Source organism: Pezoporus occidentalis, unplaced genomic scaffold, assembly GCF_034315485.1.
Source record: "Pezoporus occidentalis ecotype Australia unplaced genomic scaffold, CSIRO_AGI_Poc_V1 ctg157, whole genome shotgun sequence".
Lineage (NCBI taxonomy): Eukaryota > Metazoa > Chordata > Aves > Psittaciformes > Psittacidae > Pezoporus > Pezoporus occidentalis.
This window is the reverse complement of record NW_026913393.1, coordinates 1540291-1556928: the sequence shown is the minus strand read 5'-3', so window position 1 is coordinate 1556928 and position 16638 is coordinate 1540291. Positions and strand designations below refer to the sequence as shown.

General features: G+C 45.4%; 2 protein-coding genes and 1 long non-coding RNA gene across 5 annotated transcripts in view; all 3 read left to right on the top strand.

Moving 5' to 3' along the window:
• Positions 1-4894, top strand: part of ARK2N (arkadia (RNF111) N-terminal like PKA signaling regulator 2N) — a 45626-nt gene extending 40732 nt beyond the window's left edge. For both annotated transcript variants that reach the window (XM_062611779.1, XM_062611781.1), the window contains one exon: positions 3683-4894. In XM_062611779.1, the coding sequence (XP_062467763.1) occupies positions 3683-3872 (190 nt within the window). In that variant the 3' untranslated portion in view covers positions 3873-4894. The remainder of the gene's footprint in view (positions 1-3682) is intronic.
• Positions 5-2280, top strand: LOC134160102 (uncharacterized). Its single transcript, XR_009963439.1, has 2 exons — positions 5-270; positions 428-2280. It is a non-coding gene; the product is annotated as an uncharacterized LOC134160102 (long non-coding RNA).
• Positions 4895-15698: 10804 nt separating the features above from the next.
• Positions 15699-16638, top strand: part of ARK2C (arkadia (RNF111) C-terminal like ring finger ubiquitin ligase 2C) — a 53184-nt gene continuing 52244 nt past the window's right edge. For both annotated transcript variants that reach the window (XM_062611778.1, XM_062611777.1), the window contains exon 1: positions 15699-15868. In XM_062611778.1, the coding sequence (XP_062467762.1) occupies positions 15808-15868 (61 nt within the window). In that variant the 5' untranslated portion in view covers positions 15699-15807. The remainder of the gene's footprint in view (positions 15869-16638) is intronic.

Sequence of the window (16638 nt, the reverse complement as noted above, 5' to 3'; positions counted from 1 at the left end):
ATGAATCCCTTTTTCTTGCTCTTAATATTTCTTTCATTTTCTCAGAATACCTGTATTTCCAAAATTAATAAAGAAAAAACATGCTGACTTACACTTCTGTAGTTACCCACCCATGACTGAGGCCCCAAAGATAGCAAATGTTCCACTTGGTTTTATCATTCTGCTTATCATGGTGATGTCAGAATCTGTTTTCCTTCAGAACATTACCAACTTGATAAGTATTCAGACTAAGCTTGCGATTACTATCAAATGTTAACAGGCTGAACATAGGTAGTACTGAGATACCAAATATTGAGATACCAGATAATATATGTACATCAGGAATACAGATTTTAAAGGCATAGTGTGGCTATGCAAATACATAAACAAAACTATATGGATTCTTGTTTGCTTTCAGAATATTCACTTACTTTAAGCATTTAATCAGCTTCCAGTTTAATTAATAATTTAATGCTCTCATTTTTTCAATGGCTAATGTCATAAGATAGCCCCTTTAGATTAAAAATCATATCCTTATGAATCTTGGTTTTATTTCAAGATATGAGAGAGTTCAGAGTAGATGAGGGTGAGAAAGCCAGAGGTTTCTCTCAAGCTCAGATACAAAGCTGTCCAGCTGTGCTTCAGCTGTTGTTCTTGATAGGCTTTTTTGATGTTACTTTTCATATTTAGTTTACGATCTTTCCTTGGCTTAAATTATTACGTACAGTTGAACAAGATTGGCATTTTCACATAGTATGGAGTGTTAATTTGGTGGAATAAAAGCCATTTAAAACAGTAAACTAAACTCTTTCTGAAACTAGTCTTGCTGCCTGGTGGATGCTTGGAGGCGGAACAAGGGTGTGAGGGACAAGGAACAGAGTTGTTCCTCATTGTCCCTTCATTGCATCTTTCTTGAGGAGAGGAAGAAAAAGGTGTGCAGGACTCAGTGTCCTGGGTTGGAAACTATGCAGATAGTCTGGATACAGTCCAGTGCTGTTGGATGTGAAAAAAGGAAGTTTTAAGGTGCCAAAGGAAGAGAGATTTAGTCTTGGCTTTTAGAATAGTGAAAATCCTTGCATGGCCAACTCGTTTGAAGATACTAATTGCTTAGGAGGTAGCTCTCCTGGCTGTTCACCCAGCAGACCCAGGGTTTTGTCCTAATGATAAGCAGAGTGAACTTGTCCTTCAATACTAGCTCATGTAAATCTGTCTAGCACTGTGTACACCTCTCTAGCACTGTGTACACCTCTCTAGCACTATGTACAGCCCTCTGCATGAGGTCCCCTATTCAAAAGCTTTCTGTGTTCCTTGCCTTGATAACATTTACCATGTACAAGGTAATGTTAGCTTAATGCAGAGTTGCTGTTTAAAGTCAGTTTTATATATATATTTGTACTGAGATAATTTCAGCCAATATAGTCTTAAAGCATGGGTTTGTGCTTTCCTTTGTTTATGTAACCATCTCTCATCGCCCAGAAACTAGCTTTTACTGGCTCCATTCAATACTCATCCATTTCAGTTGTTCACATCCTAGTTAGAATTTTATTTGTCTTGCAGGTCTAGGCTTGCAGTTACAAACTATTGATGGGCTTCTGACAGGGTTGTCATTTGGAGAAGGTTTAGGGTTTTGATCAGTATTTTTTGCATGCTTGGTTAGTATGGTGTTTGGATTCAGTTATTTTGCTCACAGTCTTTTTCATCGTGCTCCATATTCTATGTTGTCATTGGAGTGGTGTGAGTTGTGACACTCCAGAGTTTGTCCATCATTTGTGATTTTTTTCAGATGGCTACTGGATCTGTCATCATTGGAATATTACTTGGCATCTGCTTAGGACAAGTCCTGTTTTTCAGTTTGTTTAATTTTTCTCTAATAGATTTTAATTTTTTTAAATTATGCATGTGCATAAAACAGTCTTCCTTTGATTTTTCTTAGTTGCTTCCCCCATCCTTCTTTTGGTTTCCTTTACCTGGTATTTTCTCTTAGCTACAGATTGGAAAGCATGTTCCCAAAGCTCTGTTTGATTGAATGTTTTGCTCTTGGCAGGTTGTGTGACTTGTTTGAGGATAAACACTTATTTTTGCAAGGTATCACAAGGTAGTTTATAGCTTGCTTTTTATCACATTCAGGGGGAAAAGTTAGTATTAGGTTTGTTTAAGCATTGAGGACTGTTCTGAATGGGAATGGTGGACCATAGTCCCTGAGACCAAACATAATGTTTAGTTTGCTTTGGCTACAGGCTTTTCTTGTCAGTTATGCTTAAAAATGCTGCTTCTTAGAAGAAAGCTTTAAAAAAAAATAAATCCTTCATTTGTTAGAGTTCCAGTCCCTTATTACAAATTCTTTGTAGATACGTACTATAAGCATGTAATTTTAAGACTGAAGAAGTAATAAAAAAGTCATTCTGAACATCACATCAAAACTAAATAGCGTATTTGAGAAGGAAATGAGACATTTATAGTCAGAGAAGCTAGGGCTCAGAGAATGAGATTTTTCATTCTTTTTCATGAAACTCTAACTGGAGCCAAGAGAGATGAGCGTAACTGAAGTAAATCTGAAGAAAATAAATTGCACTACTTTTAAGTTAAAACAAATAAAATGTAAATGTCAGGGTTATTTGACCAATGCAGAAAACCTGGCTTCCTGAAATATACAGTACACATGATTCACAAAGAAAAGGGAAAAGGTTACTCCAGCAGCCAAACATCTCCTACTTACGTATGCAGCCAGGAGCAGCTACAGCCACCATCAGTGCTTACAAGAGCAAAATGACTTTTGGAGCACCAGGTTTAAAGTTTTACTAGCCTTTGTTTTAAGATTTACAGCTGGAAGTGGGGTGATGATCTTAAAGGCTCCAGTAAATTCTTACCACTTCATCATATAATAAAATTGGTTGGTCTTTCTTTTTTTTCTCCTTCTAATTATTGTTAGCTTGTACTTCAATTGTCACTATCTATTATGAATATAATAGGTAAAAATACTGTGCAAATAAGTAGGTATGAACCTCACTCCAGCAAAGCACTTTAATGTGTGCTTATCTTTAAATACATGATTTAGTGTCATTGACTCTAATCACTGCAAGCTTAAATGTTTTGCTGAAGTGGGGCTGTGCTCATTATCAATGAGCATTTCCCAGCATGTTTGTAATCTTCAGTTAAGAAGACCAAAGGAAAGAATCAAATGTAATGGCTATAGTAATGTAATTACAAGAGCTCTTTTGTAATTATTGTAATGGAAGTATCATTATGTCCTTATTTTAAGAGGGGTTTGATTTCATATAGAAAGATAGCTTTTATCAAGCCCCACTTAAAATTTTTTCTTTTTTTTTTTAAAGTCCAGTGGGTGAAACTGCTATCAGGGAACCATGCTTATGGATAATGTGTGGTGCTACACATGATGGGGCAAATCTCTTCAAGTTCCTTGGGTTCCATTAACATATTTTATGAGGAATATCTTGTACAGCCACTGGTAGAATTCAGTTCTTAATAATTTAATCCCCACCACCCCCAAGTGTAAGTTCAGTCTCAGCTTTGCTTACTGGGTACTTAACATGTCATGGACTATACCAATGCACACTCTACAAGAACAGTTTGGAGAGGGGTATGTTAACAAGATGTCTAAGTGATGAAACACTCCAGATAAGAATCTTGTGCCTAAATCCAATTGTAGCTTTAATCTTTTGTGGTGCTTTTTGCCTACCTGCAGGTGTGTGCATCCCAGGAGAGGTGTGATTCAGAGTGTGTCTTCCTGGAAGCATGGCTCAGGCTCACAGTATATTAACACTCAGCAAACGCAATCATGGACAGCTGTGACTCCCCAGCAGAATTGGTCTTCACCCCCTGAAGTAGTAGACCTTACTTTGGATGAGGATACCAGGCGCAAATACCTACTGTAATTCAATGTCACCATGTTTCTGTCCCCAACCCTTCTCCCCTTTATGGCACAGAAGTTCATTGTTAAAGCTTCAGCTTCAGAAGCCCTACTTCTGGCATTGCAAAATTCAAACTCATGAAAACTTCATACAAATGTATATAATTTCAGTATAATTTAAAATGGTTTCGCTTTCTCCAAGGAGGATTCCTCCCAGAATTAAAACCCAATAGCACCAAATTTAAAACACAGCTACAGTACTAATGTGTGTGTGTTAAGATTAAGAAATAACTGTGTGCAAACTTAAATCCTCCCACCTTTTCCCACCTACAGCTTTAGAATATTTTTCATTTATCAGTATATTGAGGTGTGTTTTTTTTTTTGTTAGAAGTTAGTGTTTTGCTTTGTGAGCGTGAGTGATTTTGAGAAATGCTGTGTGTTCTCACTGATTTTAGTGGAATTGGGGGTATTCAACACTTGCAAAAACTGGGCCAAGAGTATTCATACCTAAGCTGATTTGGTGTATACCAGCAGGAGGGACTGTCTTTAATACAAACGGCCCATAACATATGCACTGAACAGCTTTTAAAGGACTTTTATTTTGAATAATTTTTCAGTTTACACTCTTTCCAGTGCTGTCTTCTGTCTACTTGACTACTGTGTTTCGCTGATCATTTCCCACTGCTTATTACGATTTAACATAGTAATAGTAGTGACTTAGTAGCAGCTGATTGTTGCAAAAGCACAGGGAAAAAATAATAAAAAGGCCCAGCATCTGTCTCCATTTTAAATATAGCTGAACTTTTCTGCCTGTATCTGGGTCTTGCCTGGAGTAGGAGAAGGGGAGAAATGAAACATTTCACTCATAGGTCTCATTTCTGCTGTTGTTTATTTGCTTCATTGAGTATACAACAAAATTCCAAAGCCCCAGGCTGGCAAAGCACTTTAGCAGCTGACACTGTGGGGCCATTCAAGTGCTTAAAACCCTTTCCTAAGTGATGTTGCAGGATCAGGGCCTGAGGTTGGGATCTTTGTGGGTTTTTGTTTTTTTTTGGGGGGGTGGTTTTTTTTTTTTATTTTTTTGTTTGTTTTTTTGGTTTTGTTTTTTTTTTTTTTAAACCCCTATATCTGCACCATTTTCCTGGCTCTGGGCCATGTCTCCTACCCTAGCTTTGGAATTGTTCTGGGGGTATGATCCAGGATCCACTTGTCTACCAGAATACTGACTGAAATCAGTGTAACTGCTTCCTTGAGAGGGCTGTGATTCCTGTAGTGTGTATGGGAATTCCCGCCCCTCATCTGTCATTCTGAGCCTTTCTCAAGGCAAAAACCAAAGATTAGACTATAACAAGATGACATTCACTTTAAAGACTACTGTGCAATTAAAATGTTCCTTTGTATTCCAGATGTTCCTAGTGGGAATTTTGTACAGCTCTATCCTTGGATTATATTTTTCTTTTTGCCGTTTCTGGTGGTAATCAGGACACGGGAAGTTGTGACTTTCTTTTTGTGTTGGCTGGTTTCTGAATTTACTTGACTTCCAATAATTGTATCTATAGGCAAGAAAAATAAATAAGGTTACCTATTTTTCACATAGAGAAACAAAAAAAACCCTGTATTGTTAGTAACAAAGAGCTTTTTCTTTAACAAGCAGAACAGCTGTGACTGCACTTTAAAGAACAACTAGATTAAGGGATTGTTATTCTAATTTCAAGCTTTCTAAGGCATTGAACATAAGTGAATTGCATGGCCAGAAAAATGTGTGCTGCGTTTCTTGTGGCCAATGTCTTCCTCTGGGGATGGGAGGGAGGAAAGCAGCGGTGCCTGGATGGAGCCGGTGAAGGAAGAGCCCTGTACGACTGGGGCACTGCATTGGTTAGGAGCTGTCCATCTTTTCTCCTCGTGTTGTACCCAAATGGCTGTTTTTAGCACACATGCTGTAACTTTGGAACCGTGACTCGGTGTTGCTGCTTCTTCCTGTTTCACAAAGCCTTTTGAAGATGAGTTTTGACAAAAGCTGCAGGGACCCATTTGTAGTCCTCCCGTGAAAAATGCAAACTAACTCCCTTTTTTTTCAGTTTGTATATGATGTGACTTCCATGTATATATATATAAAAATGACTGTGTCCTAACCAAACTTCCTCCAATTGTGCACTGTGTTAGTTTAAACAATTCATGTATTGTAGTCTGATGCAGGTTTTCTTTTATTTAAAACACTACATAATTTTCTCTTGTTCTTAACAGATTTGAAAGGGTAGAGATCTGAAAACCGCAATCACTGGATAGCTGCGAAGTGGGTTTGTTTTCTTGTTGTTTTGTTTATTATTTTTTAAGAGAGCAAAAGGTGCCTGGACGCTTTTGCTCTTCTCAGCAGGAAAGAGAAGTGTTAGCCATTGTATGGCTGCAAACCAGTGCACTTGAGGGCTGTCCAGAACCCATTGGAGCTGATGTTTTTCACTGATTTCAATGTGCATTGGCTCAAGCCCTGGCTTAGCAGTTCCTGAAATTGCTGGAGTGTGAACTTGGAATCTTCTATTGTGAAGACAAATCATTGCTTAGGATATAAATGTTTAAAATGTGCAACTCTTGTTAAAAGATCTGATTCTTCTCGACACTCATTATTTAGTTCTCATTTTCCATCTAGTATTTAATGGTCTTTTGAGAAAAAAAAAATAATAAAACAGAGTGTTATATATATAAATATATATATTTTTGGTGCAAGATGAGACCTTCTGTTTTTTGCAACAAGTCTGTAGCATAAAGGTTAAACTATTTTAAAACAAAATAAAATAAAGTGTATTATTTAAACAATATCTATTTGTTTTTTTTTTTTTTTTTTTCTTATTCCACTTTCATTAAATATGCTGCTGTTTGTCACATCTCCAAAATGCAGCCTTAAGCTCTGGCAGTGTTACACTTGGATTTTCTCACACAGCCATATAGCGCTGTGGCTCAGATCTACTGACATTTGAAATGAATGTGTAGACCTGCTATGAAGCTCTGGGCAGATCCTTGCAGACCATGAGAGATGTGGTGTCAGGATGAACAGTCTTGAGAATCACTGAGTTATGCTGGGGAATTTACAAACACAAGTGAAGAGAAGGATGGTGAGTGTAACTGTGCTAAATTTGGGGTCCTGCTGCCTGACAGCTCTCTCAGAGCTCATATGGAAATAATAGTAGTAGTAGTAGTAATAGTAGTAATAATATAAATTGAGAGCCCCTGAGGAGAAGGACTTGGGGGTCTTGGTCACTGAGGAGCTCCCTATGACCCAATTTCAGTGTGCGCTTGAGCCCAAACCCCCCCTGAGAGCATGAGCAGAAGGTTGAGGGAAGGAATTCTCCGCCTCTCTGCATGCTGGGGAGACCCCCTCCTCCAGACCTGGTGCAGCTCTGGGGGAGCAGCAGCACAAGAGGGATGTGGAGCTGTTGGAGCAAGTCCAGAGGAGGCCATGGAAATGCTGTAAGGGCTAGAGCAGCTCTGCTCTGGAGCCAGGCTGAGAGAGCTGGGCTGGTTCAGCCTGGAGAAGGCTCCTGAAAGGGAGACCCTAGAGCAGCTCCAGTGCCTAAAGGGGCTACAGGAAACCTGGAGAGGGGCTTTGGACAAGGGCCTGTACCACTCCAACCCAGTGTATGATTCTGCGATAATAAAGATCCATTACACTTCTAACTGAAAAGTGGAGTTCACTTTAGTTCTGATGGTTTTTTATCACAAGAAGACTCAGTGGTGCCAATAAGGAGAACTGTTTATCAACGTGTTTTAAATGCCAAGATGGATAAGGAGAATAAAGTGTTCGCTTTCAGTTCCAGTGAGTTCCTGGTTCTCATGAAGCTTGAAAATACAAATTCTGGGTCTGGCCATGAAGGTGGACCCCAAGCTCAGATGTTATTTCACATCTATCACCAGCTGAGGGAGAGCAGCAATGTGGAATTTGGTTCACATGTAAGAGGAGAGCTGATGTATCTCCTGATTCTTTTCTTCCTCCATCACCAAGGGACACTCAGAGTCTTTAGACTTCAGGATGTACTGAATGGAAAGCTTAACGTTCCTCCTGTGGCACTCAGCACATCCCTCTGTCTTTCCCCTGTGAAGTCATTGCAATGCATATTAAAGGCTGCAAATCCAGTTTGCCTCGGAATAGGGACAAGAAGGGTTTGACTAAGTGCATTAGTTTCCCACTTCCGTGGAGAACCTGACCTGTCACTGGTGCCCTTTGCTGCGTGCATCAACTCCATCCTGAAGTGCTGCTTGGTTGTGCCTCTTCTTTTCAGGGCTGTCATCTGTGAATGTCGGCACTGTGGCTCTCTCCAGAGCATCACAGGGATGCAGTTTCCCTTCTGCCTGTGAAGGAGAGGAGCAGCGCACCTGCAAAGTGCAAACTTGAGAAGAGCCCCGCATTTACTTTCATCTTAGAATCATAGGATCATAGCATCATAGAACAGTTAGGGTTGGAAAGGACCTTAAGATCATCCAGTTCCAGCCCCCCTGACATGGGCAGGGACACCTCACACTAAACCATGTCACCCAAGGCTCTGTCCAACCTGGCCTTGAACACCACCAGGGATGGAGCATTCACAACTTCACTGGGCAACCCATTCCAGTGCCTCACCACCCTCACAGTAAAGAATTTCTTTCTTATATCCAATCTAAACCTCCCTGTTTGTCCTGTCACTACAGTCCCTAATGAATAGTCCCCAGCATCCTTATAGCCCCCCTTCAGATCTTCAGTGCAAATGAGGTGAATGCCATCCTTTTATGGAGATTAAACAGTAGATGAGGATCCAACCCCCCCTCCCCAGGTCTATGTCTTGATATCAGGAAGTGTATGAAAAGTAAATGTGTTCCTGAAACCCCTTATGACTGCTGGTTCATAAATGCCCATTGGAAGCTTTCTCTTGGGGCTGGTTAGTCACCTGGATTTGCAATTCAGTTTGAAATCAGAATGGAGAGCCAGTTACTGGGAAAGAAAGATCTTTCAGACAGTGAATCTTGGGGCAAAGCTGTATTGGGCAAGGGAAAACTGCCTGAAAGTTGAATTTCAGTTAAGTTTCTACATTTACAAGCTGCAGCTTTGGGTGAATCCAGAGCAACCACATCAGAGCTGGAAAATGGAACAAGTGAGACTTGCCTGTCAAATTCATTTTCTGTTGCTGTAGGTGATGCATATTGAATGCAGAACTCCTGGAGTCCAACTGGTGCCTTTTCAAGGGGGGTTCCTACATATGCGAAACACCATCTCATATACAGTGAGGATCACATTGGCTTCCTCCATGGCTTCACAGCACTGACAGCTTTTGGCTGGCCCATGATCAAGGACTTCCACATTTCCTTCCATGTATGCCTGCCTTAAACTTGACATTGCTGAACTCCAATGTCCTGTCCACCACTCCAGCATATCTGACTTCATCCATGACCTCCAGTACTGACAGCGCTGCTGCACAGCTATGTGTGATCAGCAGGTTTGAGTACAAATTTCCAAGTCTATAAGCCAAAGTCAACCATAAAAACAGTGATTTTCCTTTGATTCCCTGGAAATTCATCTTTCCTAATGTTACCACCAGCATCCTAAAAAAAACACCTCATTTTCTCCCCCATCATTGCAGCCTCTGGATTCGGCATCATAGACCTCCGGGTGAGGCTGCCATTTTGAAGCAGGGCAAATTCAGATCCCCTCCTCTGTGACTGTGGATACAAAGGAGATGTTTGTCCATGGTGTTATGAGTTGGTAGTGATTCTGTAAATCCAAAAGAGGAGCTTTCAAGTCAGAGGTGGTTGAGCTGGAATGAAGCTTTTAAGATCCTAATGGGAAATGGGTTGTGTATCCTCACTCACAGCTCATCCTGCCTGGCACAGAGTATGACAGAGACTCAGGAGAGGATAATTTTCTTGGTTTTCCACATGATTACACTCCCCATTCAGGTCCATTTACCCACACTCTCCCTGGACCTTGTGTGACAAATGAAAATACCCGTCATTATAAATCACTGTAACATGTTACAGCTCTGATGGGATCCATCATCACAAAGAGCCACAGAAAAGCTCTACACAACACAGCAATGGGCTGGACACCACCTCCTTGGCTGGGCTTCCCTTGGCCAGCAGCACATCCTTGAGAGGAAGAGACCTCCTGCTCATCTTTATACTGCTCAGGGCAGAAGAGGGAAGGACATCCTGAGAACATTGTTTTGCACTTAATTAAAGCAATGATATGGGTTAATTAATAGGTTTGGGCAAAGTGGTGGTTCTGAGAACATTTGGGGTTGGCTCTTGAAGGGGAGGGCTGTACTTGCTCAGCTTTACACTTCCACTGCATGGGAGCAGGGAATGATGGAGGTGTTCTCACAACACGGGTACCAATGAGGATGTGTCCTGTGGGAATGGGATGTCATCAAAGGTAGCTGGTGGGTGGCTCCTTCACTGCTCCACCAGTTTTGCCTCTTGCTTCTGGAGAGATTCCAGCCCCTGGGCAGAAGGGATCAAGGTCTGATTGGATGGAACTTGGAGCAACCTGGTCCAGTGGAAGGTGTCCCTGCCCATGGCAGGGGGTTGGAACTGGATGAGCTTTAAGATCCCTTCAACCCAAACCAGTCTGCAATTCTGAGATTATCCAGACAAAACACTGATGGACAATCATATGTGGGAGCACCAGCTGGTCAAATATAGGGACACCCCTATATCTGTTCTTTGTCCAACCACCCTCCCAAATACCTCTCATTTAAAAAGTCCCTGAAATGATGAAAAATCCAATCACTATATGTCCACAGACCACATCTGGCCTGGGAAAAAGCAAGCTGTGGGAGCCAGGAGCATGTAGGTGAAGCAGCGTATATAGGGTACAACCTTCAGCAGGTACTCAGGGCAAGGCACAGGTCTGCTCTGACAACCCAGGATGTACTGAATAACCTGACACTCAACCCATCCCTTAACTCCTAACACAATCTTGTGGCTTTTTGATGTCTGTGGCTCCGGGGAGGTGTGAAGCTGCTCAAATGATCATGCATTACTTAGGCTGGAGCAAGTAAGCAGATGCCTTCCCTTAAATTATTGAAGACTGGGTGTTTACCTGTGCTGCTGCACTCATTTGCCATGGGTGTGTTATAGATGTGTTCAGTGAGCATCAGACAGTCTCAGTACAGCTCTTGGACTCCTCTTTTGCAATCAAGCCCATGCCACCACCTCAGAACATAACAGATGAGGCCTGGGATGTGATTAAGGGACCAGAGAGCTGGGTGCTGCCCCTTGCTTGCTGCAGAGAGATCTAAACCTGGTTTCAATATCATTCATTCAGTTGGGGTTTATTTTCTGTTTTCTTTTTCCAAGGAAGTTGTGAATGCTCCATCTATGGTGGTGTTCAAGGCCAGGTTGGGCAGAGCCTTGGGTGACATGGTTTAGTGTGAGGTGCCCCTGCCCATGGCAGAGGGTTTGGAACTAGATGATCTTAAGTCCTTTCCAACCCTAACTATTCTATGATTCTATGATTCTCCATCTTATTTGCACCAGTCAGGGTGGGTTCCCATGAGTTTTGAGGACCCCTGTCCCCTGCAGAGGTGGGGAGATGGGTGCAGGTGGGCTTTGGGGTGACCCAGAGCAGATTCAAGCCATTGGAAGACAATAGCAGGAAGGTGAAGAGCATGCTGGAGGTGTAGGTCACACAGAGCAGAAGACAAAACAGTGAGTACAGCCTGATGCGTAACTTCACAAGGCCGCTCACAGCATGTCTCAGACAAGACTTGGCGAATTGAAAACACTGTTGAGTTCATCTCCTTCATTGCAAAAGGAAGATGGAGAACTGTGTCGACCAGGTTGGATGGGGCTTGGAGCAACTTCGTCTAGTGGAAGGTGTCCCTGCCTGGGACAAGGACTTGGAACTGGATGATCTTTAAGGTTCCTTCCAATAGAAACCACTTTGTGATTTTGTGATTCTACGAGACCCTGGCACATCCCTGACCTTCCTCACACCTCCTAACACTGTTTAAGGACCTTTTCTGTGGCTAGGATGCTGCTAAAATGTTGTCTCAGGTGACTAAAACCCCCTCGCACTTGGAGGTGTTGAACCACTGCCTCTTTGCACAGTTTTCTTCCTCCATCTGCTTGGCAAGAGGAAGAATTAGGGCCATTATTAAGCAGTCCCACCTGGGGATGGCACAAGGCAGGGAGCATGATTTCCAGCAGACTCTGGAGATAACTCTTTCACAGCCAAATAAGTGTTATAATGTTTTATACCCTGCTAAACAACAGCATCACATGCCATAGCCAAGTTTTTGGACAGGTGATGCTGAGCTCCCCCATCCTTTGATGGCCAGTGTGAAGTTTCTCCCTGGACCAGCACCCCCAGCTTGTGCAGGGCTATAGAAAATCTCCAGAATGCTCAGAAGAGTTCTTAAAAATGCTTCAAAATCAGCTTTTCACCCAAATCCCTTTCCCTATGCCCAAGAGAGGAATTCCCTCAATTCCTGGTGCTCCAGGCCCAGTCAGACCCCCTCCCAGCCCCATGGAAAGGCTGTGGGGTGAGCACGAGGGTGAAATTGAGGGCTCTCAGCGGCACCCAGCCTGCAAAGGAGGTAATGCTGGTCATTCCTAATGCAATCTGGCACTGGCAGGTAGTTCGAAGATCGGGCTGGAAGCTGCCCTTGGGAAGGCACTAGATGGCACCAGAGCCAGAGGATACGGACTCGGGGCTGTCATCGCACCCTCGCTGCATTCCTCGGAGCGGGGAAAAGCGTCTCAAAACTGGCAAAAAGGCTTTGGATGTGACAAGAACAAATGGTTTCTGTTTTCCCAACCATGATGGACTCAATGGGTTTGGCCGGACTCTGCCCATACACCAGAATCCGTCCCGTGGCATGGAAATGAGCCCGGGAAGAGCAAAAGAAATCAATCCAATGTAACACTGAAATTAAGCTACCCAATTGTGATTTCAAGGTAATTAACCATCAGTTAGTCCAATTGAGGGTCGCTTCTCTGGGTACCAAGCCCAGGATCTTGGAATGTGGACAGGATCACTGACCTTGCCTTAGTTTTGGCTAAGGCAAAGCTGCCTTGAGAGCAAGGTGTTGATTTCATAAATAAACTATCACCATGTCCTTGATTAGTGTCAGGAACTGTGGGGTGCTGCAGCAAGGATGCTGCTGAGCATGTTGTCAGGAGAGGGCCGTGGCTGCATCCCAAAGCAGGGAGGTGGTGGGATGCTGGGATGGGGAGAGCATTGGGGGGATTACCAAGAGGAATATTAAAACCCCTGCTCCCCCAAAATATGGGCAGGAAAGGGAAGAATGGATGAATTTAGGGCCCAAAGATGATGGCTGGTGTGCCATGTGTGCCCCAGAACTTCTCAAGTGCTTTGTGTCACCTTTATATTTATTGAATATGGAAGGGACTTTACAGCTCATCCATTTCCAACCTCCTGCCGCAGGCAAGGATTCCATGATGTTTTAATGAGACGTTGGGGCAAAAGAGGGAGGGTGCCCCAAACTGAGGGTGCTAGGACTAAAGAAGCTGCACTGGGGGACACCAACAGGCAATGGCCATGCGGGCAGGAGGAAGCCAAGAGCTAATTTTAACATTAGCCTGTGCCTGTGGCATGTGCATGACACACAAAGCCCTGGCCATGGATCAGGTGTCCCGGACAAGGGGGGAGTGTGTGTGTGGATGAAAAGGAACAGCCTCATGCAATACTCCTGACAACTGCTCTGGTGGAACAGGGGCCATGGAGCAGCTGCCCAGGGCAGCTGGAGCAGGAGGAGTGTCTGTCTTCAGGATGTGCTTAATACAGTGAGAGCCAGAGATCACGTCTTGGAAATCACTTCTTATCACTGGCAGAAAGCACAGACTGGTTTGGGTTAGAAGGAATTTTAAAGCTTATCCAGTTCCAGCCCCTTTGCATGGACAAGGACACCTTCCACTAGAGCACCTTGCTCCACGCCCCTGTGTCCAACCTGGTCTTGAACACTGCCAGGGATGGGGCAGCCACAGCTTCTCTGGGCATCCTGTGCCAGCGCCTCAGCACCCTCACAGGGAAGAGCTTCTGCCTAAGAGCTCATCTCAGTCTCCCCTCTGCCAGGTTAAAGCCATTCCCCTTGGCCTGTCCCTACAGGCCCTTGTCCAAAGCCCCTCTCCAGGTTTCCTGTAGCCTCTTTAGGCACTGGGGCTGCTCTAAAGTCTTCCCAGATAGATGCAAAGGATAGATTTTACATGCTGCACCCCAAACAGGGCACAGGAAGCATTTCATTACAGCATAAGCATGGAAAAAAGTCTCTTGGGAGACACTGAGGGGGCAAAGCAGGAGGGAAACCCAGACTGGGACGCAGTGGGGTGGGCACTGGGAGGCACTGGGTACCTGGGAGTTTCTCTGCTCCCATTTGAAAGGAAATCAGTGCAAACCCTTACCCCAAAGAGCCCTTTTGGGTGGACATCATGGCATGTACAGGGTGTGCAGACAGCTGTCCCTGCTGCCTGGGATGAAGTTAATCCTTCCCATGCTGCTGGAGCTGGTGTCTGCCCTGAGGCTGGAAGGGTTAAAGAGATCCAGGTTGCCAGTCCTCTGTTTTAATTCAGATCAGGGTTAAAAAACACAATAGACCCACAAAACAACCCCATCGACAAACCAGCACAGTAATCCAGGCCAGCAAATCCACAGCACACACGTGTAGGAGCCTGAAACCTGCCAGATGGATGGGCTGAATAAAGCCGATCAGGGATTAAGGGGCTCCCACCGCAGGACCATCGCAAAAGCACCCTCTGGCCTGGCCAGCATGGAAAGGCCATCACAAAATGGGATTGCAGAAGGCTGGATGGGTCCTGGAGCCTGTAGAAGGCTTCCTGCACTATGGGGTCTGTCTTACTCTATTACAATGAGTATAATGAGCAGGGATGGGGGTCTGCTTGGTGTTTTTAGGGGGAATTGTAACTTCTGTAGGCTGTGGGGGTCTTTGCCCCACAAGGAGGGCTCTGAGCCCAGGGGTGTTCCAGGATTCATGTCCCATTGGGCTCAGCTGGAGACGTTTTAGGTCAGTGATGAACCAGCAAATGTTTTTTTTTCAGAAACTGGAGTGACAACACACAGGCATGGGGATAGGAAGGGGAGGACAGGGATGGAGATGGTGATAGGATACGGATGAAGGTTGGATGGTTGCATTCATGTGCCCAAGTACGTGTGTCCATGTGTCTATGCACATGTGCTACTGCCCATGCATGCTATGGCAGAGGGGTTAGAACCGGGTGATCCTTTCCAACCCTAACTGTCCTATGATTCTATGATTCTACGATTTCTGTGCATGTGAATACTCAGGCACACATGTACCCATGTATGCGTGCTCACGTACACATGCATACTGCTGGGTGCATACGAATGCACGCCCATGTGCACTTGTGCGTGCATACGTATGCCTTCGTGCAAACGTGTATTGGTGTGCGCATACACACATATGCACACATGTACTGCTGTGTGCATGTGAAGACACACGCACACACGGCCGCGTGCATGCACGCACGCCTGCCCGCACGCGCTTGCGTGTGCACAGGAGCGCATTCACGCTCTCCCGTACAGGTGTGCGCACACGCGCGCACGCGCACGTGTACCGGTGCGTGTGCACACACACCCGCGAGCGCTGTTCACAAGCGCGTGCTCGCGCGCGCCCGCTCCACGGGCAGCGGGGGGGGGGGGGGGGGAGAGAAGCGGCCGCACGTGCGAACGCGCGCCCCCGAGCAACGCCCCCCCCCCCCCCCCCCCCCCCGATCACTCCAGGGCCTGCGCCCATTGGCAGGCCCGGCCCCGCGGGGGGGGGAGGGGGCGTGTCCCTACGTCCCTGTCCGCGCTGCGATTGGCGGCGGGAGCCTTTGTGCGCGAGCGGAGCGCGCGGGCCGCAGTCGGCGGCGGCGGCGGCGCGTCGGAGGGTCGGTCGGAGGGGGCCGGCAGGGAGTGGGGCCGGGGCCGCGCCGCGCCGCCACACAAAGGCCGCAGCATGGTCCTGGTGCACGTCGGTTACCTGGTGCTGCCCGTCTTCGGCTCCGTGCGCAACAGAGGTACCGCGGGGCCGCGGGTTCGCGTCCCGGGGCCGCTCCGCCGCGGATGGTGTGGTGGTGGTGGGGCGGGGATGTATGTGTTTGTGTTGTGGGGTGGTGCGGGTGTGTGGTTCCGTATTTCCCGGCTGGAGAAAGGTTCCCCCCCCCCCCCCGCCCAAACCCCGTTCAGCGCAGCCCCAGCAGTGCCCATTTTGGGATGCCGCCTCACCCCCACCCCCCCCACCCCGGGTGTCCCCAGCTCCCGCCTGCACCTCCAGTCTGTGCTTCAGTAGGTCCATTTTCCTTTGCTTTTATTTCTTTTTTATTTTAACTTTCTTTTAAGTTTTACTTTACTATTTGGTTTACCCCCTCCCCGTCTCGCCGTGTAGCGTAGCCACCAGCCCATCTCAGCATAGCTGTAGACGATAACAGCCATTTTTGTACCTTCATCCTGTTTAGCTGAGTACATTGCACTGTAAATTCCTGTTAAGTGGTTTCATTTTGCCGTGGTCGCTGGGCGCAAAGTTCCTTTAGAGGGGGATGACCCAAAAGCTCCCAAATTGTGGCCAAAACCCTCCCCAAAAACGTGGACTGAGGAGGGGAAATCATAGAATCATAGAGATCTGGGTTGGAAAAGACCTTAAGATCACCAGTTCCAATCTCCTGCCGTGGGAAATCGGGCAAGGAAACGCGAAATTTGGTTGAATTCTGAAAATAAGATTGGAAAAGTGTATGAAAGAAATACCTGGGATGAAACGGGGTAAAATATCGCCCCGAAGCTGCTGGGGGGT